At 50.5% G+C, this 23,889-nt stretch overlaps 1 protein-coding gene and 1 pseudogene across 1 annotated transcript; one reads left to right on the top strand and one right to left on the bottom strand.

Annotated features, from left to right (window-relative positions):
- Positions 1-10,659: 10,659 nt before the first annotated feature.
- On the bottom strand, positions 10,660-12,160 carry LOC147970342 (uncharacterized). Its single transcript, XM_087523407.1, has 2 exons — positions 10,942-12,160; positions 10,660-10,706 (listed from the first exon to the last, which is right to left on the bottom strand). The coding sequence occupies exons 1-2, from the start codon at positions 12,158-12,160 to the stop codon at positions 10,660-10,662; spliced, it is 1,266 nt and encodes a 421-aa protein (XP_087379533.1).
- Positions 12,161-13,989: 1,829 nt separating this feature from the next.
- Positions 13,990-14,128, top strand: LOC125511823 (small nucleolar RNA Z247; annotated as a pseudogene).
- Positions 14,129-23,889: the final 9,761 nt, after the last annotated feature.

The following is a 23,889-nucleotide window of genomic DNA, read 5'->3' as shown; positions in this document are numbered from 1 at the left end:
ATACCAACAGAGAATGCTGGGTCTTCAAATAAGCCGGCAGGTCAGGTGCCGAAAACAAGGAGAAGGGGTCTCAAAGCGATTATGGCAACATGGAGCCCAGATCACCGAATATAGGAGGGCAAAAGAAATCTCCCCTGAAAATCCAAACGGTGAACGTGGTAAACGCAACCCACACTCCCAACCCGGACCGGATGCGCACCCTTAGGGATGTCGACTTAACGGAACCAGTCGCCCCACAATATAAACTAGGGCCGATCACCTTCAACTGCACGGATCGTCCGGTTAACACCAATCAGGGCAATTCAGCCGCACTAGTCCTCGACCCAATAATTGACGGGTTCCACCTCACACGAGTCCCTTATGGACGGAGGCAGCAGTCTAAACCTGCTTTACCAGGACACAGTGCGCAAGATGGGCATCGATCATTCGGTAATAAAGCCCACTAAATCCACCTTTAAAGGTATTATACCTGGTGTGGAGGCCAGCTGTACAGGCTCCATTGCCCTTGAGGTAGTCTTCGGATCACCGGACAATTACCGTGCCAAAGAGTTAATCTTCGACATCGTCCCCTTTCGCAGTGATTATCAGGCACTTCTCAGACGAACCACGTTCGCTCGATTCAATGCGGTGCCACATTATGCCTACCGTAAGCTCAAGATGCCCGGTCCGCGCAGCGTAATCACGGTTAATGGCAAGGCCCAACTCCCCCTCGGTACCAAAGAGTATACCGCTGCTTTAACATCAGAAGCAACGAGTGGCACCTTTCAATCGAACCTTGAGTCGACGACCAAGCTCCCGGACACCGCCAAAGGACTCCGAACTACTTCGCGGCAGGATAACCCGGCTCGTCCAGAGCTCAATTAATCACTCCGGCGAAAGCCAGGAGAGGCCACATACTGCGGCTCAACCGCTCTGCGACACACAAACACATCTTGCATTTTCTTTATAGGTTCATTTTTGCCCAGGCAAGGACTGGCGATATGGAAACAGCTCGAACACGCAAGGGAACCCTTAGATATTCCCCTCCATGACCATCCGACTGCACTCAGGATCCGCACACAACTTCTTCCCGCCTGGCCTCAGTATGTTCCGCAGTCACTTTCTCTTTTTATTACTTTACATGTACTCATACGCATCGACGTATTATTCAAAAACAACATGTGGATTTATATGACACTTATCTGTCGTTATCTCTTATTGAAATTCTTTTGTCAAATGGCATCCGTACACCATGATATGCCTTAATATGCCAGGGGCTTCGTTTTACCCATAATACGGCAATAAAGTCCGAGCACCTTCATGGTAGTTTGGCACCCCGAACTTATAGCATTATATGCATCAGCTCCGAATCATGTCTTGGGTCAAATGTTGGGTTTTCCCGGCTCCCATGTTTTGCTGCCTTACGTTCTGCTATATCGGCTAAGGTGGCACAGGGAGAACAACTACGATTGTGTCCCGGTTCTTCCGAACGAGCACCTCAGTAGAGAAAGCCGAAAACTGACTGTCGTGATATAGCGAGAGCTGGTCAGCTGTTCGAGAGGTTGTAAAATCTTTAAGGATTCCTCCCGCATAATGCCATAACCAATGCAGCATGCGATGGATCGGCTTTTCTTCCGATCAGGTGCTTATAGAGCCCCTCGTGTGGTCTTCCGAACACCAGGGGCTGTGCCTACCTTCCTTTTCTAAAGCTCCTATGGCTAAGTGAGAGTGATAAAGCCCTATAGTCTGATTGCCTGGTTCGTTGTGCTGAACACCTCCTTCGAAGGACCCAAAACTGGGATAAAGAGTGATCAGGTTTATCCCGAACACCCCCGTACTTCCTACGTGGGGGCAGAAGCCGACGAGTGGCCAACTCTCAGGATTAATATATAAAACGGCCACGCAGGAGGATAAACTTTCATATAACAGGCAATAAATAATAGAAATGACCTTGTTCAACATTACAAAGGACAACATGATTGTATTCATGGTAATATAGTGTCCTTGGTGCATTGCTCCGCCGCAAGGCAGGATCCTTTCAGGACACTTTCATAATATAACTCAGGCTTGCGGTGCTCCTTTCCCTCCGACGGTCCCTCGGTCACCAGCTTTTGAGCATCCATCTTCCCCTAGTGCACCTTTGCACGGGCGAAGTCCATTCGTGCACCCTCTATACAGACCGGCCGCTTGACGACGTCCAGTCGAGGGTAGGCACTCGCAAGCCGCTTCACGAGCCCAAAGTAGCTGCCTGGAATCGGCTCAGTGGGCCATAGCCGGATAATCAAATCCTTCATGGCTAGCTCGGCCGCCTTCTATAGTTCGATCAGCTGTTTCAGTTGATCGGCAAAAGGCACCCGATAATTCGGTGCTAGATACTGTGACCAGAAGAGCTTATCCGAAGTGTTCCTTTCTTCGGCTCGGTAGAATTGTGCAGCATCAGATACGCTGCGTGGCAGCTCCGCAAATACCCCTGGAGAAATCCGAACTCAAGATTAGAAACATGATTCTCTCCCCAAATACTTGCCTTACATGGAACAAGCCTTACCCACCGCGATCTTCCTCGCGTCTTGGATCTCCTGCAGGGCACCTTGGGTTTCCCCCTGGGCATCGCATGCGGCCTGATGAGCCTTGGCAAGTTCGGATTCTTTCTCCGTTAGACTCTGCTCCAAGGCCTCGCATCTTTTCACGACCTCTTGAAGCTCCTTCTCAGCTTCAATAACCCTGGACTCGTGCTTCTCACGAAGAGCCCGCTCTGCGGCTGCCTTTCTCTCGGCCTCGGCAACAGCCTTCTTAAGAGCCTCGACTTCGATCATCGCCCCTGGCGCAAATCACAAAACATATTTTAAATTCGTTCGCACTGAACATGAGCAAGGTTTGTGCATACCTTGTTTATCCTCCAACTGCCTTTTCAACTGGCCCAATTCTTCTGTGGCCCACTCCAGACTTTGATTTGGTCCAGAGACCTTTGCAGTATGAGAGGCGGCAGTCGCTACAGACGCATGTTTATAACAGAAGAGAGGTAAATGTCATCAAGTGAGTCTGCTGCAAACATAGATTTGATCCTCTATCCGGTTCTTTCTCTCACCGAACAATATATCAGGGGCTACTATCTATACTGTGACACTCTTCGAAACCTCATAAAACATACCTCAAAGCCTCTTATAAGGCTAATACAGGCTTCATTTAGTCCACTTTCCGCGGACTGAATCTTCTCAATCACTGTTTATCGACGATGGAGGCTCTTTTCAGCGCCACCAATAAAGTATCCAGCACCTCTGGTTGGACAGAGGTTGCCGGTGGAACAGGTACACCCCCTTTAGCCGAGGGAGGTAGCCTGCCTGATTCTGGAACCATATTGGTCTCCGGAATTGCGTCCGGCTGGGGGCCGAATTCAAGATGGCTCCCGCCGATGACGCCCATGGGAGCCTTCTCTCCCATGTGTCCGGCCCCTGAAGTTTGACCTCCTGGCGCCACCTTTACAATCTCCCCCCCCCCCTCCTTGGCCTGGGTCCTCCTAGGACAAAGCCTCGGTGTCATTCACATGTTTGGGGGAAGGGGCCTTCGGGGGTGTCCCACTCTCCATAGTGCCCGAGCCTAGCAAATCCTCCGACGAGGATTGCTCGGCGTGGGACCTCGCCGGACTGCAAAAAGTATGGCCTAGATTAAAATATTATGCCATGATGAGCCTGGACGCGTAAACGTGTTCGGATTTTATGTACTCACGAGTTCACCAGGGGCTGAGCCCTGGGATCCCACTCCGGGCTGCTATCAGCGGCGATGGACTCCTCTGGAAGAGGAGTTTTTCCCTTCTTAGGCGATTCCGCCTCCAACGATGTGGATGTTGTCCTTTTCTTTCTTCCCCCGCTGGGAATTCGTCTTCCTCCTCCTCCTCGTCCCCTTCGGAGGAAGAACGGGCATTAGAGTCTTCGTATATCGTGTCCAAGGCGCCACGATGACAGAGGCCGCCCCTGGTCTTCTTGGCCCCTCTCTCGGCCTTCTTCTTCGGTGCCTTGTAAGGCGCCGGGACCAGCGTCTTCGTTAGAAGCGGGCAGGCCGGTTCTTCAGGTAGTGGGGCCGGATAGTAGATCTGCCCCACCTTCTTCGTCCAGCCCTAGGAGAGTTGTGGAAAACACATTAAGCGTTTCCCTTGGGTTATGCGAATAAAACTTATAATGACTTACCGAACTTGCAGGGCGGGAAAGGTGGTACCCGCGGTCCTCGGCTGAGTCCAGCCATGATTTGCCGGACTTAAAAAGCACCTTCCAGATGTCTTTGTGTGAGGAGCCAAAGAGCTCTCGCAGGGTCTGATGCTTGGCCGGGTCGAATTCCCATAAATTGCAAGCCCGGTGTTGACAAGGAAGGATGCGGTGAACTAACATCACCTGGACTACATTGACAAGTTTGATACCCTTGTCTTCCATATTCTTGACGCGCGTCTGGACCACCGACAACTCGTCGGACGAAGACCAATCCAGACCCTTCTTGGGCCAGGACATAAGCCGCAGGGGGGCTCCGGATCGGAATTCAGGAGCAGCGGCCCATTTCGTGCCGCGCGGCTCAGTGATGTAAAACCACTGCTGCTGCCACCCTTTGACGGAATCATTGAAAGTACCTTTTGGCCATGTGACGTTGGTCATGTTTCTCACCATGGCGCCTCCGCACTCGGCGTGCTCACCGCCCACTACCTTGGGCTTCACATTAAAGATCTTCAGCCATAAGCCGAAGTGTGGCGAGATGCGGAGAAAGGCCTCGCACACGACGATGAACGTCGAGATGTTGAGGAAGGAATTGGGGGATAGATCATGAAAATCGATCCCATAGTAATACATGATGCCGCAAACGAATGGGTGGAGGGGAAACCCCAGCCCGCGAACAAAATGAGGGAGGAAAACAACCCTCTTGTGGGGTTCAGGAGTAGGGACGATCTGCCTTGCCGTCGGGAGACGGTGGCTGATTTTCTGGGCCAGGTACCCGGCCTCCTGAAGCTTTTTAATATCCTTCTCTCGGATGGTAGAGGCCATCCATTTGCCTCCTGCTCCGAATCCAGACATTTTCGGAGGGCCTTTGTGGCCGGAGAGGACGAACGCTTGGGCGCTGGGGCTCGAGCGGAGGGGAATGGATAAGCAGAAGAAGAAGGCGTGGGTGAAAAGGGGGAGTCCTTATCTCCTTATAAAGGCGGCAGGGATCCAGCGCCTCCCCACTTGCCCGGTAAACTCGCTTATTCCCCAAGCATCGCGCTAAAGACGCGGTTGGATTACCCATACCCGTATTGATGAGAATCCCGAGATAGGGGGACACGATCTCTGCTTCGATAAGACATGCCCATAAAACCGCCTCGCGACATGCGCAGTAGCTGGTTAGGGAGAACGGTTCGAATAAAGAACGGATCATGGCATGGTGTCACGTTAGGAAAAGTTGTCAGCGAATTAGATTTGTGGAGTATTGTACTCTCTGCGGTGGTATGTGGAATTTGTTTTGCAGAGCTGGACACGATCCTTGTGTTCAAAATCTTCTATGGAGTATTTGGAGAAGGAACCCGCCTTGCAATGCCGAAGACAATATGTGCGCCGGACTCATCGTCATTGAAGCCTGGTTCAGGGGCTACTGAGGGAGTCCTGGATTAGGGGGTCCCTGGACAGCCGGACTATATACTTTGGCCGGACTATTGGACTATGAAGATACAACATTGAAGGCTTCGTCTCGTGTCTGGGTGGAACTCTCCATTGTGTGGAAGGCAAGCTTGGCGATTCAGATATGTAGATCTCCTTCTCTGTAACCGACTCTGTCTAACCCTAGCCCCCTCCGGTGTCTTTATAAACCGGAGGGTTTAGTCCGTAGAACAACAATCATAATCATAGGCTAGCTTCTAGGGTTTAGCCTCTACGATCTCGTGGTAGATCAACTCTTGTAATACACATATCATCAAGATCAATCAAGCAGGAAGTAGGGTATTACCTCCATCGAGAGGGCCCGAACCTGGGTAAACATTGTGTCCCCCACCTCCTGTTACCATCAGCCTTAGACGCACAGTTCGGGACCCCCTACCCGAGATCCGCCGGTTTTGACACCGACACTTAGCTTTGGGTTCAATCTTGCGGTGTCCTTTCCCAGTGACAGCAGGGGCAGCGAGGCACATATTGTATTGTTGCCATCGAGGATAAAAAGATGGGGTTTATATCATATTTCTTGAGTTTATCCCTCTACTTCATGTCATCTTGCCTAATGCATTACTATGTTCTTATGAACTTAATACTCTAGATGCATGCTGGATAGCGGTCAATATGTGGAGTAATAGTAGTAGATGCAGAATCGTTTCGGTCTACTTGTCACGGACGTGATGCCTATATACATGATTATGCCTAGATATTCTCATAACTATTCGCTTTTCTATCAATTGCTCGACAGTAATTTGTTCACCCACCGTAGATTATTCTATCTTGAGAGAAGCCACTAGTGAAACCTATGGCCCCCACTATTATTCTATTATTTCCCGTCAACTAGCTATCTCTGGTGCCGTTCATTTTGCAATATTTACTTGTCAATCTATACAACAAAAATACCAAAAATATTTATCTTATTATCTTTATCAGATCACTTTTCCAAGTGGACGTGAAGGGACTGACAACCCCTTTATCGCGTTGGTTGCAAGGTTCTTGATTGTTTGTGCAGGTACGAGGGACTTGCGTGTAGTCTCCTACTGGATTGATACCTTGGTTCTCAAAAACCGAGGGAAATACTTACGCTACTTTGCTGCATCACCTTTCCTCTTCAAGGGAAAACCAATGCATGCTCAAGAGGTAGCAAGAACCAAGGCACCCAATGATGTCGCGAAGTACGTCCGCATGGGAGGCGGTGATGACGATATCATCAACATATAGGAGAAGCATGGCAACATGATCAGCTCGATGAAGCACAAATAGCGACGTGTCGGAGGTGGTGCTGCAAAACCCAAGAGCAGTGAGGAATGCTGCAATGCGTTGATACCACGCATGAGGCGCCTGTTTCAGGCCATAGAGAGACCGTGAGAGCAAGCAAACATCATCAGGCCGAGTGGGATCAACCAAACCAGCTGGCTGCTGACAAACAACACGCTCCTGAAGATGACCATAGAGAAAACCGTTGTTGATGTCGAGCTAATGAACAGGCCAGTGTCGAGAGGCGGCGAGCTGAAGAACAACACGAATCGTGGCGGGTTTAACAACTGGAGAGAATGTCTCCGAGAAATCAACACCGACAGGTTGTGCAAATCCACGTACGACCCATCGAGCCTTGTACCTGTCCAGGGAGCCATCCGGGAGAAGTTTATGCCGAAACACCCATTTGCCGGTAATGATGTTGGCACCGGGAGGGTGAGGAACCAGCGTCCATATCCTGTTGGCGACAAGAGCATCATACTCTGCGCGCATGGCCGTGAGCCAGTGCGGGTCGCTCAAAGTAGAGCACACCGAGCACGGTACTGGAGAGATAGCCATAACACTGAGGTTGTGGTAGCGAGGGTTCGGCTGATGGATGCCGTCCTTAGCACTGCTACCTCTTTTAGCACTGCGTTGGTTTTCCCCGAAGAGGAAGGGATGATGCAGCAAAGTAGCGTAAGTATTTCCCTCGGTTTTTGAGAACCAAGGTATCAATCCAGTAGGAGGCTACGCGTGAGTCCCTCGCACCTGCACAAAACAAATAAATCCTCGCAACCAACGCAAATAGGGGTTGTCAATCCCTATAGGGCCACTTACGAGAGTGAGATCTGATAGATATGATAAGATAATATTTTTGGTATTTTTATGATAAATATGCAAAGTAAAATAAAGGCAAAGTAAATAGCAAAGTAAATAACTAAGTAGTAGGAGATTGATATGATAAAGATAGACCCGGGGCCATAGGTTTCACTAGTGGCTTCTCTCGAGAGCATAAGTATTCTACGGTGGGTGAACAAATTACCATTGAGCAATTGACAGAATTGAGCATAGTTATGAGAATATCTAGGTATGATCATATATATAGGCATCACGTCCGAGACAAGTAGACCGACTCCTGCCTGCATCTACTACTATTACTCCACTCATCGACCGCTATCCAGCATGCATCTAGAGTATTAAGTTAAAGACAGAGTAACGCCTTAAGCAAGATGACATGATGTAGAGGGATAGACTCATGCAATATGAAGAAAACCCCATCTTGTTATCCTCGATGGCAACAATACAATACGTGCCTTGCTGCCCTTACTGTCACCGGGAAAGGACACCGCAAGATTGAACCCAAAGCTAAGCACTTCTCCCATTGCAAGAAAGATCAATCTAGTAGGCCAAACCAAACTGATAATTCGAAGAGACTTGCAAAGATAACCAATCATACATAAAAGAATTCAGAGAAGATTCAAATATTATTCATAGATAGACTTGATCATAAACCCACAATTCATCGGTCTCAACAAACACACCGCAAAAATAAGATTACATCGAATAGATCTCCACAAGAGAGGGGAAGAACATTGTATTGAGATCCAAAAAGAGAGAAGAAGCCATCTAGCTACTAACTATGGACCCGTAGGTCTGAAGTAAACTACTCACACTTCATCGGAGAGACTATGGTGTTGATGTAGAAGCCCTCCGTGATCGATGCCCCCTCTAGCGGAGCTCCGGAACAGGCCCCAAGATGGGATCTCGTGGATACAGAAAGTTGCGGTGGTGGAATTAGGGTTTTGGCTCCGTATCTGATCGTTTGGGGGTACGTGGGTATATATAGAAGGAAGAAGTACGTCGGTGGAGCAACAGGGGGCCCACGAGGGTGGGGGCGTGCCTCATAGGGTAGGGCGCACCCCCCTACCTCGTGGCCTCCTGTTATGTGCCTTGACGTAGGGTCCAAGCCTCCTGAGTTGTATTCGATGAGAAAATCACGTTTCCGAAGGTTTCATTCCGTTTGGACTGCGTTTGATATTCCTTTTCTTCGAAACCCTAAAACGAGCAAAAAACAGCAATTGTGGGCTGGGCCTCCAGTTAATAGGTTAGTCCCAAAAATAATATAAAAGTGGATAATAAAGCCCAATAATGTCCAAAACAGTAGATAATATAGCATGGATCAATCAAAAATTATAGATACGTTGGAGACGTATCAAGCACGCGTCACCATAGAATGGTGAGGCAGGAGCCGATGCCGTCAGTGCGGTGGAGCCATAGCCGCGAGGGCAGAGGTCGACGATGGCGAGGCCGTGGAGGGTACCGTAGGCACCGAGGTGGCCGTTGGTGAGGCCGCAGAGGACGATGGCGACGAGTCCACAGACACCGATGGAATGGGCGAGGCCGCCGGTGAGGCCGTAGAAAGTGGTGGCGACGAGTCCGCAGACGGAGCCACGGGTGGCAATGACGTGTACGCGGGTGAGACCGCAGGCAGGAACGACGAACCGGCGAGCGAGGCCGCAGTCGGCGTATAAGGCGCCCCGCGCGACGTGTCGGTGGGCGAGACCGCAGCCGACGTAGGAGACCCCACAAGGGGTGACGCTACGGGGGAGGCGGCGGCCAAATGTGATGAAGAGGCCATCATGCCTGCATGGGATGGAGTTGAGGCCAGCGGGGAGGAGGTCAGCTCCTCCTGGACCGACGAAGACGAAGATGAGGCCAGCTGTACCGCAGCCGACGATGAGGGTCCTGTCGGGAAAACCGGACGGGCCACCGAAGAAGTAGGTGGCCACGGTGCAGGGAGCGCAAGGGCGCCACGCGACCGACAGGGGCCGGTCTGCGGAGGTGTCGCCGCCGTCGAAGTAACCTGCTCAAAAGAAAAAACAGCCTCGTCAAAGTAAACGTGCCGCGAAATGAACACATGACGGGAGACGGGGTCGTAGCAGCGAAAGCCTTTGGTGTTGGGTTGATAACCAAGGAACACACATGCGAGAGACCGAGGAGCAAGTTTGTGTGGAGCAGTGGCGGTTATGTTGGGGTAGCATAGGCAACCGAAGACATGAAGATCGTCATAGGATGGAGGAGACCCGAACAAGAGATGATGAGGAGTGTAGTGCCAGCGTGGTTTGCAAGGCCGTATGTTAAGCAAAAGCGTGGCAGTAGCGAGAGCAACAGGCCAAAACCTAGCGGGCATTTGTGCATGGAAAAGCAATGCACAAGCACTCTCATTAAGGGTGCAAAGTACACACTCTGCTCGACCGTTTTGCTGGGATGTATATGGACATGTGAGGCGAAAGATGGTGCCATCAGTGGAGAGAAGGTGGCGAATGGCAAGATTATCAAATTCTTTTCTGTTGTCCGTTTGAAGATGAGCAATAGTGCGATGAAAGTGGGTGTGGACGTAAGCATAAAATGAGTGGACGGTTGAGGCGACGTCGGATTTATGGCGTAACGGAAAAGTCCAAGTGAAATGAGAAAATCATCTAAAATCACAAGATAATATGATAAGCCCGAATTACTCGGCACTGGAGATGTCCAAACATCGCAATGAATAACATCAAATGGAAAAGTGGCTACTGATGTAGATGAGGGAAACGATAAGCGGACGTGTTTTCCGACACGGCAAGCATGACAAGTGTGCGCCGCTGATTTATTACATGAAAAAGGAAAAGTACTCCAAATTTTTTGAAGAGCGTCGGCGCCGGAATGACCAAGTCGAGCATGCCAAAGCGAGACATCGGCATGGAGAGCAACCGGACCGCCACTCGTCATAGGACCGCATGGGTAGATATCATTGGGGGAATCTCATCGGTGCAGAACCCTCTGGGAGCGAGCATCCTTGACAGAGAAACCAAGAGCGTCAAACTCAACAGTGATAGGATTTTCACGAGTTAGAGTATGACAGAGCATAGGTTTTTGATTAAGGATGGTGAGACAAGCACATTGTTAAGAGTTAAAGATGAAGAGGGAAATGGAAGGGAGGACGAACCGTGATGGGTGATGGAAAGAGAGGACCCATCACCGACCATGGTATGAGAATTGAAGGGGTAGGGAGAGGCACGAGAGAGGATACCGGGGTTAGAAGCCATGTGAGTGGCGGCTCTGGTGTCCATGTACCAATCGCCACCGCCACCATAGTTGCTCGGTAAAGGGGTGGCATGAAGGGCAGAGAAGAGAGCGGGATCCCAAGCACCGCCGTGTGTCCCGCCGTATGCGCCGTAGGCCCGAGGACCACCGTAGGGCGCGGCACCACCATAGGCCACGGGACCATCGTAGGTCGCAGTACCACCATATGCCGCGGGACCAGGGGCGGGAGCGGTCAGTAGCGCCTGGTGAAAGGCCGGGCGCACGCCGAGGATGCCTGGAGCAGGAGGGCGGGGGATGGGCTTAGAATAAGCATGCACCACCCCCGTCCAGGGGTTGTACCCCGACAGCCAGCGCGGGGTAGGAGTCGCGGCGGGCGCGGGAGGGCGTGGTGCCTGGTTGGTGTTCCAGGCCCGACCCCCGCGACCCTTCTGCTTGCGGCCACCCGTGGGGGCGGGCGCAGGAGGCGGTGTCGGAGCAGGGGCACGCGGTACAGGTTGGGAGGAAGGCGCACCGTGGCCCGCGGCGAGGCTGATGTGGAAGGCGGTTTGCGTCGCCTGCCGAGCGAAGTGGCGAAGACGCTTCTCCTCCATGCAAAGATACGTGACCGCCCTGGCGTACGTCGGCGTGACGAGGGAGAGGTTGGCGGAGGACTGGCCAAGGTCGGGGTGGAGGCCTTGAAGAAGGTTGGTGAGGAGGATGGAGTCATCGATGGCCATGCCGACGTCGCACAGCTCGTCGGCAAGAACCTTCAGCTGCGTGCAGTAGTCGTCGCTCGAGAGATCATTCTGCTGCATAGTGAAGAACTCCCCTTGGAGGAAAACACGACGTTGCAGTTGATTGTCAAGGAAGAGATCGCACGGGCATGTCCACATGGCGTACGCCGACGGGTCACGGGTGTTCACCATGTTGAAGAGACCTGCGGAGATGGTTAGGAAGAGCCACTTGATGATGCAGGCGTCCACGGCGAGCCACTCGTCATCGTGCTTCATATCACGGATGTCAACACTCCCGTCAATGTGCTTGATGAGACGGTAGGAGCGAAACAGCAGCGTGAAGTAGGTGCGCCACGCGTTGTAGGATGGCAAGTCGAGGTCGAGGACGACGGGTACGTGGTCCTTGATGTGGAGCTCGTTGAGGCGTTCGGAGGTGAACATGGCGCCGACGAAGGAACCAGCATCGGAAGGGTCAGCCTTGGAGCGGGACATGGTGGCAGAGAGGAGGAGGGGGTGGCGATGGGTGGCTAGGGTTTAGATGGTAGTAGAGGGGAGGGGCGGCGGCGGCTGCGGTAGATCGGTAGCAGCAGCGGCAGTAGGGTTTGGGGAGTAGGTGGCGGCTACAAGAGGTAGGAGTAGCGGCGGAGGTAGGGTTTGGGGAGTAGGCGGCGGCTACAGGAGGTAGGAGTAGCGGTGGCGGCGGTACGGTTTGGGGAGTAGGAGGCGGCGGCTGCATGAGGTCGGAGTAGCGGCGGCGACTTGGGTTTGGAGGAGATAGCAGCGGCGGCTACGAAGGAGGTAGCGACAATGGCACTATGGTTTGGAGGAGGTGGCAGCGGTGGCTACGGAGGAGGTAGCGGCGGTGGCACTAGGGTTTGGAGGAGGTGGCAGCGGCGGCTACGGGAAGGAGCGGCGGCTGCGGGGGAGCGGAAGCGAGGAAGATCGCGGAGAAACTAATACCATGTAGAAAGATTATGGGATGCAACTCAATTGTACTCCTCGGAGGTGGTCACAATATATACACGAGATGTCTTGCGTGACAAGGTAACTAATCCTATCATATCTCTAGGAGTCAACTATACAAGGCTAGATATTGTAGGAATAGCAATACAAATATGTCACGTTCATCAATGTTGAAGACTTTTCGATCTGAGGCCATCTTGAGGGTGTTTCGGGCCGTTTTCTAAAGTCTGTAGCAGAAAAAGTTGTCCGGACGTCCGGACTCGTGTCCAGATCGTCCAGGCTTCACACGGATGATTTGGGTGCCATCCGGATGATCTTGCTTCAAGGGGCCCGAAATTTATGGTTCTGTTAATTTACCGGGATGATTGCCCGGACGTTCGGGTCATTCATCCGGCCTTCGGCCGGATGATCCGGCCAAATACGACCTCAGATTAAAAAGGTTTTTATATCAAAACCATTTGTTTCGACGAGACGAAGAACTTTGCAGTTGTAACTTTTCTCATCCGATGTCATCTTGATAGGGTTTTGTGCCATGGAAAAATCTGGTGTCAACAGAGTCCCATCAACCTAAACCCAGTTAAGCAACAGAGTTCAGGCGCGTACAGGTTCGACCAGGGGTTCGACCAGGAGTCCATCTGAACCGAAACCATAGACTAGGGTAGTTGGGATATTCTGTTATCTATTGTAATCGTCTATCCCTTGGATCTCAAGTCAAGGATCCTAACGATGTAATCCTCTCTGTATGCTATACGGGAGTTGCGCCCCGATCCTATATAACACGAAGCCATCGCCCTAGGCAGGATACGACGTTCTCTCACATGGTAATCAGAGCTTACCTCTTCCATCTCATCTAGTTCCTCCATTGCCACAAACCTCCTACCATAGCCTCCTCCGGCTCCTCCAACTCAACCCTCTCCGGCCAGATCACTGAGCGCCACACCCGCACCAACTACATCCTTTGGTGCACCCAGATCACGCCGCAGCTCCGAGGTGCTGGTTTCTTCGAGTATGTTGATGGGAGCATACCCGAGCCGGCCAAAGTCGTCGTCACCAAGGACAAGGATGGCAAGGAGGAGTCCATCCCCAATCCGCTCCACCACGTGTGGATCCGGGAGGATCAACGAGTACTGGGATATCTCCTGAATAACCTCTCGAAGGAAGTGCTCGTGCAGGTAACCTCGATTGTCCATGCACATGAGCTCTGGTCGGTGCTGGCGAAGATGTTCTCGTCGACCTCACTGTCCCACGTCACCAACATCCGGGCGGCACTCACCAACGCGCAGAAGGGCACGCAATCTGTGGCCACCTTCTTCGCAAACATGTGATCTCTCACTGACGAGCTCGCGGCGGCCGGCAAACCCCTGGACGACGACGAGCTCATCTCCTACATCATCAATGCCCTGGACATGGAATACCAGCCGCTGGTCTCTACCCTTGATGCTCGTGTCATCCCGGTCACTCTTGATGAATTTTTCGCTCAGATGAGCAACTTCGATCATCGAGTGGCCCTCTTCCAAGGGGCTGGGACCAGTGGTGGTTTCAAGTCCTCAACGAATGTCACCACCCTCGGGCGTGGCAGTGGTTCCCGTCCTCACGGCCCTCCTCGCGGGAAAAGTAGGGGCCCTGGTGGGGGCAACACCAGCGGCAACAACAACGCACGCAGCGGCGGCCGACCCTCATATTCCAACACCAAGGGCGGCTGGATATCGAGCGGCTCCACCAACAAGTCTCGGCCTGATGCTGTCTGCTGCCAAATCTGCGGTAATCTGGGCCACTCCGCCAAGGACTGTTGGTACCGGTTTGATGAAGAAGAAGACTCATCTCAAGATGAAAAGGTGGTCGGGGCTGCTGAAGCTTCCTATGGCGTCGACACAAATTGGTATGTCGACAGCTGTGCTACTAACCACATCGCCGGTGAGCTGGAAAAGTTGACCATGCGGGGAAAATACCGCGGCCAAGATCACATCCACACCGCTAGTGGAGAAGGTATGAAGATTGGTCGTATTAGTCACTCAATTATTAAAACCCCTCATAGGAAAATTCATCTCAAACTAATCTTGCATGTCCCTAGTGCCAACAAAAATCTTCTTTCTGTCCACCGCATTGCCATTGATAATCATGTCTTTCTTGAATTTCAACCATTCTTCTTTTTTATCAAGGATCAGGCAATGAGGAGGGTGCTGTATCGAGGTACATGCGTTCGTGGGCTTTACCCTTTGATCCCGGAGATTAGAAGATTCAATAAACAAGTTCTTGGTGCCACCAAAGTGTCTTCAACACGGTGGCACGATCTATTAGGCCATGCAAGTTTCTCTTTAGTCGAGTGTTTGCTTAGGAAAAATAAACTCCCATATGTTGGGGATCGTGATGTGGAAACAATTTGTGATTCGTGTCAAAGGGCCAAGAGCCACCAATTGCCTTATCCAATTTCTACAAGTATTTCTACCAAACCTTTGCAACTCATTTTTTTTATGTCCGGGGGCCTGCTCCCTCTTCTGTTGGTAGACATACATATTATGTGAGTTTCATTGACGACTATAGCAAGTTCACATGGATCTATCTCCTTAAGAAACGGTCGGATGTTTGCCAAGTTTTTCTTAATTTTCAAGCTCTTGTACAAAGAAAATTTGATAGTAAAATCCTTGCTCTCCAATCTGATTGGGGAGGGAGTATGAGAAACTAAACTCATTCTTCCAAAAACTTGGCATATCCCACCATGTTTCGTGTCCTCATGCCCATCAACAGAATGGGTCAGCTGAGTGCAAGCATCGACATATTGTTGATGTTGGTTTTTCTCTTCTAGCAGGCGCCTCCATGCCCCTTAAATTTTGGGACGAGGCTTTCCTCACCGCTGTCCACATTATCAATATGTTACCTAGTCGTGTGATTAACAATGAAACTCCCATGGAAAGGCTATTTCACACCAAACCGGACTACACGTCCCTTCGTGTGTCTGGATGCGCCTGTTGGCCCAATCTTCGTCCCTACAATGATCGTAAACTCATGCTTAGATCCAAACAGTGTGCTTTCATTGGCTATAGTGTTCAACACAAAGGCGTCAAGTGCCTTGACATTCCCACGGGTCGCGTCTATATCTCTCGAGATGTAGTGTTTGATGAAACAAAATTCCCTTTTGCCAATCTTCACCCCAATGTCGGTGCTCTCCTACGTCAAGAAATCCTTCTCCTATCACCTAGTCTCACCGGCGTTGATGAAGGGGGAAATGACTGTGATGATCAACTATTGACTAATCCTCGTAACCTTGCTCTTGAGTCTTGTACTGATGTAGATGCAAACACTGAAAAAAATGGTGAAGAAAACGCCCAAAACGGTGCACAATACGCTCCAAATGAGCGATATTTGATGCGCCGCCCGACAGGAGACATATCTGGCTTGGGATCGCTACCCCAGCAGCGCGCCAGCGAATCTTTCACGGGATCCGTGCTGCAAGAGGGCGTCAGCACGTCGGATCCTGCGTCACCTGCGAGGCGCGGCAGCGGCCAGCCAACAGCTGCCACGCGGGCTTCTCCAACTGGGCCAGGCGTGGCCTCCACTCCGCGTCGATCCTCCGACACCACATGCCAGCCTACGCCTCGCTGGCCAGCGGGCGGACCCCGCCACTATGTGCGCGGCTAGCCAGGTGGGCCTCCCCGCGTGGAAACTGGTGCAAGCACGGGATCCGGTGCTGATCCCGCCGCCAGACCTGCCACGGGCGCGCGATCAGGTGCGGATTTGCCCGGGCCCGCGCAATCATTGCACCGTGATGGGCCTGACGTGGACCACATGCACGGCTCGGGATTTTCTGCTCCATCAAACATGTCCACACCAATAGAAGATGCCACAGAAGAACCCATCGCGTCAGAAACCGCGTCGGTTGCACCAGACCTGTCCGCTTCAGGATCGTCCTTGGGATCGCCTCGTCTAGAGGTTGGATCTTCTGCGGAGGGCACCAATACGGCCTCTCCTGCTCCTCCGCGTACAAGGCTACAAAGGGGGGGTAATTAAACCTGCTAATTATAAGCAGATAACCAAATTTGGTTTAGCTTGCTCTACAGGTGAACCAGACACTCTTGATGAAGCACTTGGTGATGCAAAGTGGAAAAAGGCCATGGAAGAAGAATACATGGCACTTCAGGAAAACAGATCATGGCATTTAGTTCCCCCACGGCAAGGTAAAAATTTAATTGATTGCAAGTGGATTTACAGAATAAAGAAAAAGTCTGATGGAACTATAGATCGCTACAAGGCCAGATTGGTTGCAAAAGGTTTTAAACAGCGGTATGGTATTGACTATGAGGATATGTTTAGTCCCATTGTTAAAGCTGCCACTATCCGTCTTATGCTATCTATTGCTGTTTCCAGGGGATGGAGCCTTAGGCAACTGGATGTACAGAATGTGTTCCTTCATGGCATTCTGGAAGAGGAAGTGTACATGAAACAGCCTCCTGGGTTTGAAAACAAGAGTAAGCCTTTTCATGTGTGCATACTTGATAAAGCCCTATATGGACTGAAGCAGGCTCCCAGGGCATGGTATTCACGTCTGAGTCATAAATTGTAAGCACTTGGCTTTACTCCCTCCAAGTCTGATACATCTCTGTTTATTTACAATAAGTCAAATACATCGATATTTGTGTTGATCTATGTAGATGATATCATTGTCACAAGTTCATCAGATGAAGCAGTGGCAGGGCTGTTAAAAGACCTAAGTGCTGAATTTGCTCTCAAGGACTTGGGAGTCTAGGTATTGAGGTAAAGAAACATGAAGATGGCCTCCACCTATCTCAAGAAAAATATGCTACTGACCTGGTAAGAAGAGTTGGTTTACAAGGACGCAAACCTTCGTTGACTCCTCTTTCAAGCACAGAAAAATTATCACTTGAAGAAGGAGTTCTCTTGAATCAAGAAGACATCACCAGATATAGGAGTTTAGTAGGGGCTCTTCAGTACCTAACCTTGACTAGACCTGATATATGTTTTGCTGTGAACAAGGTATGCCAGTTTCTTCACGCACCCACCACAGTTCACTGGACTGCTGCTAAACGCATTGCGAGATATGTAAAACATACTATGAATCTTAGTCTTACCTTCAGCAAGTCATCATCCAATCTTGTTAGTGCATTCTCTGACTCTGATTGGGCAGAATGTGTGGATGATAGATAATCCACTGGTGGGTTTGCAGTGTTCTTTGGACCAAACTTGATATCATGGTGTGCTAAGAAACAGGCTACTGTATCCAGGTCAAACACTGAAGCAGAGTATAAAGAATTAGCAAATGCTACAGCAGAAATTATCTGGGTTCAGTCCATGTTAAGAGAACTTGGTGTGAAGCATACTAGAATTCCACGTTTATGGTGTGACAACTTGGGTGCTACCTATCTATCTGCTAATCCAGTGTTCCATGTAAGAACAAAACACATTGAGATAGACTTTCACTTTGTCAGAGAAAGAGTTTCCAACAGACAATTGGAAATTTGGTTTGTTCGTTCACGAGACCAAGTTGCAGATGGCTTTACCAAGGCATTGCCCACAAGAAACTTTGAAGAGTTCAAGCATAATCTCAACTTAACGCAATTGTGATTAAGGGAGGGTGTTAAGCAACAGAGTTCAGGCACGTACAGGTTCGACCAGGGGTTCGACCAGGATCGACCAGGAGTCCATCTGAACCGAAACCATAGACTAGGGTAGTTGGGATATTCCATTATCTATTGTAATCTCTATCTCTCTAGTCTATCCCTTGGATCTCAAGTCAAGGATCCTAACGATGTAATCCTCTCTGTACGCTATACGGAAGTTGCGCCCCGATCCTATATAACATGAATCCGTCACCCTAGGCAGGGTACGACATTCTCTCACAAACCCATCTAATTAATGACGCACATATGGACGTAGAGGGGATGATAATCGATATAGGTATCAGTATATCTTGCAGTCAAGAAAGTGGGGACCATATACATACTCAAACCGTGTTTGAGGTGACTTCCCTACGATAATGATTGAAAAGGAAATCTTTGGTGTCAATTTCGTGGTTAATTATCAACAAGAGCGGCGGTGTCAATGTCAGCTTTTGTGGTTCGCTAATTGACATGTAGCTACATATATATCGACTTGCGGAACCCAAGCCTTATTGCCACACGCTGCAAGCATGGCTGCAAAACAGGGGAAATCTGAATGCTAGTGCTGGCACGCGAAAGTATATGTGGGTGCAAGCGATTGATGCATACAACTACATGTCGCGATCTCGCTTTGATTTCGTCTTTGTTACTTATAGCGTGTTGATCGAATTAACTAGGCCACATCTAATTATGAGTATGTTGATATATAACCGAGGCTGACTAATGGACAATACCATAATACATGTTAGAATAAATCCGAGACCACCATCGATCATCCTAGGACCAAGCAATCACACGAGCACGACACCGAGATTTGTTAACGAGGTTCACCAATATGGCTACATCCCGGGGCCTGACTACGGGCGCTCCTCTCCGTGACACCGTCACAATACCGCACGCCGGCCACCCGGGCGCCGGCACACACCGCCGGCTCCCCCTTGCGCGCCTGTGCTATTATGTTGGCATAGGTTACATCATGTGTCTACCCCCGCTATATAAGAGAGGTCTAGGATACAAGTGTCCTACTTGGAAACGACTCCATATCCTATCTAAACACAATACAAGTACAAGTCCAACTGTAACCTATCTTGTACACTATATTCGACACAACTCTAACAAACTCCACCTTGGCGAATATTCTCCACCATCTTGAATTCGTCAATGCATCAAACTTCCATGTACATTGGACTTGAGTTTATCTTGTGAGTACCGCTGCTACTCCAAAGACTCCATGTGACTCCACCTGCAACTTCTAGTCCCGTCTTTTCTTAACCACGGTCAACACTCGAGAAAAATTAAGTTCATTGTTACTCTAGTTTGTGCTCCCAACTTACAGAGTATCGGTCAATGCCATCACACACCGATCACTGACCTGCGTGACAGTGAACAACTCACATATTGGTGTCACATATAAGAGTTACCTGAACTCAACATCACCGCTCCTTTCTTGCCCGCCTGTCTGAAACTTGAAGGAATTTCACCATTGCATTTAGTCATCCCGAGTCAAATTCGCAGTTGTCTCATCACATGTATGACCACCAGAGCCCTGGACCGTAACCATGTCCCGTGCATACCGCACACCTCACCGCTATTACCGCGTCGAGCCTCCGCTGTCCCGATTGAGTCTGAAGGGTCGTGAACCCACACCACTCAACCCCCACTGTAGAATACCATCGGTCATCACCGACCGATGACGAGTTTCACGCTTCCATCAGACCACTGGGCTCTAGTCCGAATTACGTGTCCCTCACTTTTTTCCCCGCTGAATAGGCTTCGACTCTGTCGACTTACACCGTAGCCCCTCAATCAGCACCAAGTGAAGTCTTCCGCCAGACTCCAGCTCCACCTTCAACATGACTCCATGGTGGTTGTACGTCCCACCCCGCGCCCCGTCGATTTCGAGCTCCGTGTGTACACCATATTGAATCAACCCCGCACCATAGTCTTGTCGAAGTCACACAAGCCCTTGCGCCAGCGACACGTGTTTCCACGCCCAGAAGTCGGTCACCATCAACACCACGCTCCTATGTCGTCGTCGCCGATCCCACCACCGTCTTCTGTACCAACCGACTTGCATCGATCTGTTAGGCCAACTGCCCTATGTGTCTAACCTGAGCCGAACTTACTGCAGCCATCATCGTCCATCTTAACTGGCTTGAGATCCCGCAACGCCTTCAAGCATCCATGTTGTGCCAACATATTTTTCATCTTTGTCTGCCATAACCCAAGGTTTCCAGTTCTGTTGAACTTCTCCACCTCAAACCTAGTATCCGTTGACGCCATGGTTCTTTGTATGACTGACCCAATGAAAAAAATAACCGAGCTTATTTTCACATGATGCCCAAGTACATGAGCAAAACCTAAACATGGTACACCCTAATGAACTAATAGCAAATCCAAAACAAGTTGGTCTTCAACGTGTATTTGGCTCAACTCCATATGCTAGCAATTGCTGTCAATCCCTTAGCCTATTCCAGCGGACGTGTTACACCAAGAAGCTGCCCTGTTGCTGCACATCTCCGGCTCAAACACAACGACGCTTAATCCTCCTGGGACTCGGTCCCTTTTTGTTTCGAAAACAAATCACGTGACTCGCTGTTTCCGATTGCATCGAGAAAACTATCGAACCTGCTGCCGCCTCGCCCCAGCAAACATCACGTACGCACACCCGCGCGGGGCTCTGCTGGCCTGCCTCCAGTCGCCGAACTGGACCGTACCTTGGCCCACAATGTTGCCACGCACGCTATTGCTGCAGACTGCAGATCACGTTTGATCTTGCCGACTCTGAATCCAATTCGACACTGCTTCATGGCATTGCCGCGTCGTTCCGATTGCATCGTCGACGCCTGATCTTTCCGTGGTATCTTCGTCTCCTCTAGATCAACTATACATCGCCTTCCGGTAACCTAGCTCTGATACCACTTGTTAGAATAAATCCAAGGCCATCGTCGATCATCCGAGGACCAAGCAATCACACGAGCACGACACCGAGATTTGTTAACGAGGTTCACCGATATGGCTACATCCCCGGGGCCTGACTATGGGCGCTCCTCCCTGTGACACCGTCACAATACTGCACGCTGGCGACCCGGGTGCCGGCACACGCCGCCGGCTCCCCCTCACGCGACTGTGCTATTATGTTGGCATAGGTTACATCGTGTGTCTACCCCCGCTATATAAGAGAGGTCTAGGATACAAGTATCCTACTTGAACACGACTCCATATCCTATCTAAACACAATACAATTACAAGTCCAACTGTAACCTACCTTGTACACTATATTCGACACAACTCTAACAATACAAAATGCAGTGTTAACTTTATATAAGCAAAGTACTCTCTCCGTTTCAAAATAGATGACTCAAATGTTAGTACAAAATTGAGTCATCTATTTTCGAACGGATGGAGTAAATGAGTAAAGTGTGAACTGGTTGATGATTTTTACTTATGAGACGAAGTGGGATGCCCGCTTGTCCGCTTGCACCCTTAGATTCGTACGTACATACTACATGGGTGTGCCTCTCGTCGTGAAAATCTTGACAGGACAAACCAAGCAACATCACATATCAGACAGGATACATAGTTGTTAGCTAGATACTCTGTCTTGGAATATGTTGCGTAATTTAGCGAGCCAGCTGGGTGAAGGACGAAAGGGAGAGCACATTGTTCGGTCATTATCCACTGATGATATCATTCTTGTCTGACAAGCTTTGAAACGTGCGATCTGAGGACGTTGCCTCGCTTCCATGGCGAAGGTGCTTACCCTTGGCTCGACACGGCGCGGCCAGGCACGTAGCTACTGGTCGCTGAAAATTATCCGCTCTGGGTATATTTTTTTTGAAAAACCTAGCTTGGAGAGTTGGTGTTTTCATGTTGATCATAGCAGGGAGAGTTGCGGGAAAAACAGGAACATGGTGCTGATCCATAGATCAGAAAAAGAAAAACAAGAAAAAGGGGAAAACAAAACTACAGGCCTGCTGGGGGGACAAAAGCAGCGGCCTCTCAATCAGCCTATCCCTTCTGGAGGCATGGAGAGTGGGTGCATTAGGCAGGATGCACCGGCTTGACGCCACAGATCAATACCTCTCCTGATCGCCTGCATGATCGCCGTCGCGGAGGGCTCCTTTTCTCTGAAGGTGCAGCTGTTGTGGTGCAACCGGATCTCCTAGAGCGTGAGCATCGCCAGTGATTTGATGCCTTTTCTGAACTCTGGCCTTGATCGCCCCACAAACCACAACACCCGATTAGCTGCCGTTGTGTTGCCGTCTTCCAGCTGCATCCTCAGGCCTCACAGCCGTGCCATGTCGACAGACTGTTCCAGAGCGAGGTAGTGAACGGGCATGTCCAGAAAACATGCTCAGCAGTCTCAAGGTTGCGCACACAGAATTGGCAGAAATATGAGTTTGGCCATCCTCGTCACTGCAATCGGTCGTTAGACCACAACCTGTTCAGCATCATCAGCCAACAGAACATCTTCAGCTTCCCGGGCACCCATGTCTTCCAAATGAGTTGTGGGAAAACTGAGCCGTGGTTGGTCTGGAATTGCGCTCGATATGCTGACGACGCCGAGTAGCAGCCACTGGCCTCTAAGTTCCATCTGATTTCATCTGCGCAGTCCAGGTTGAGAGAGATGGACGCGGTTCGCAGTAGCCGTGCCAACCGCACGCAGCCTTGCACCACCAGCTCGATCTGTCCATGCGCAAGGTCCTGGATCCAACGATCATCATGCAGGGCATCGGCCACACACCTGTTCTTCTGCTTCGAGTGCTGGTATAGGGCGGGAAACAGCACCCTGAGCGTGCCCATTGGCAGCCAGGAGCATGTCCAGAAGCGAGTAGTTCAACCATTTCCAATTGTGACTGAGGTAGCCGCGCTGAAGAAAGCCTTGTCTGCTTCCGAGCACGGCACTTCCATGCCCACCCACGGCCTTTCTAGGTGCTTCCATGTTAACCAGAGCCATGTTTGCCGTAGAGCTCTGCCGAAGCGCTCGAGGTCGATGATCCCCAGCCCGCCCTTGTCCAGTGGAGAGCAAACCTTGGACCAGTTGACCTTACATTTGCCACCGCAGAGCTCCTCATCCTATTCCCAAAGGAAACGTCGCCACACCTTGTCGATCTCTTTGAAAAACTTCTTCGGCATGCGAAGCACGGTGAGCGCAAAAGTAGGAATTGCACTTAGAACTGCTCTGACTAGAACCCGCCTGCCGGTGATGGACATGAGCTTTCCTTTCCATCCGGCCAGCCTTGCCCTGATCCGATCGAGGATGAACTGGAGGTGCACGATCCTAGTTCTAGTGAGGGTGAGTGGCAGCCCTAGGTATTTCATTGGGAACATGGCCATGGTGCCCCCAAAACTCTGCAGCACCTGCTGGATGTCAACTTCTTCACAACGGATCAGAGTTGCAGTTGATTTCTGACGATTTATCTTCAGACCTGTGCCTTCTCCAAACATGTGCAGAATCTCGACTAAAGCATCCATCTCGGCCTTGTCCGGGTTCATGAAAATCACGGCATCATCTGCGTAGAGGCTGACCCTTAGCTTGAGCTCTCTCCTAGGTAACGGCTTGATCATCTGCTGCATGACCGCCTCATCGATCAGGCGCTGTAACGGGTCAATTGCAAGGACAAAAAGCAGTGGTGACAGAGG

Source organism: Triticum urartu, chromosome 5A (genome assembly GCF_056163025.1).
Source record: "Triticum urartu cultivar PI428250 chromosome 5A, HENAU_Tu73, whole genome shotgun sequence".
NCBI classification, from domain to species: domain Eukaryota; kingdom Viridiplantae; phylum Streptophyta; class Magnoliopsida; order Poales; family Poaceae; genus Triticum; species Triticum urartu.
This window is presented reverse-complemented; position numbering and strand designations above follow the sequence as displayed.

What these genes read in the sequence shown, in the direction of transcription:
- LOC147970342 (XM_087523407.1), bottom strand. Translation starts at nt 12,160, where the DNA reads ATGTCCCGCTCCAAGGCTGACCCTTCCGATGCTGGTTCCTTCGTCGGC. An exon ending in TCACATGGCTTCTAACCCCG is followed by an intron (nt 10,707 to 10,941) that starts GTATCCTCTCTC and finishes TTCTCTGTCAAG; the next exon opens with GATGCTCGCTCCCAGAGGGT.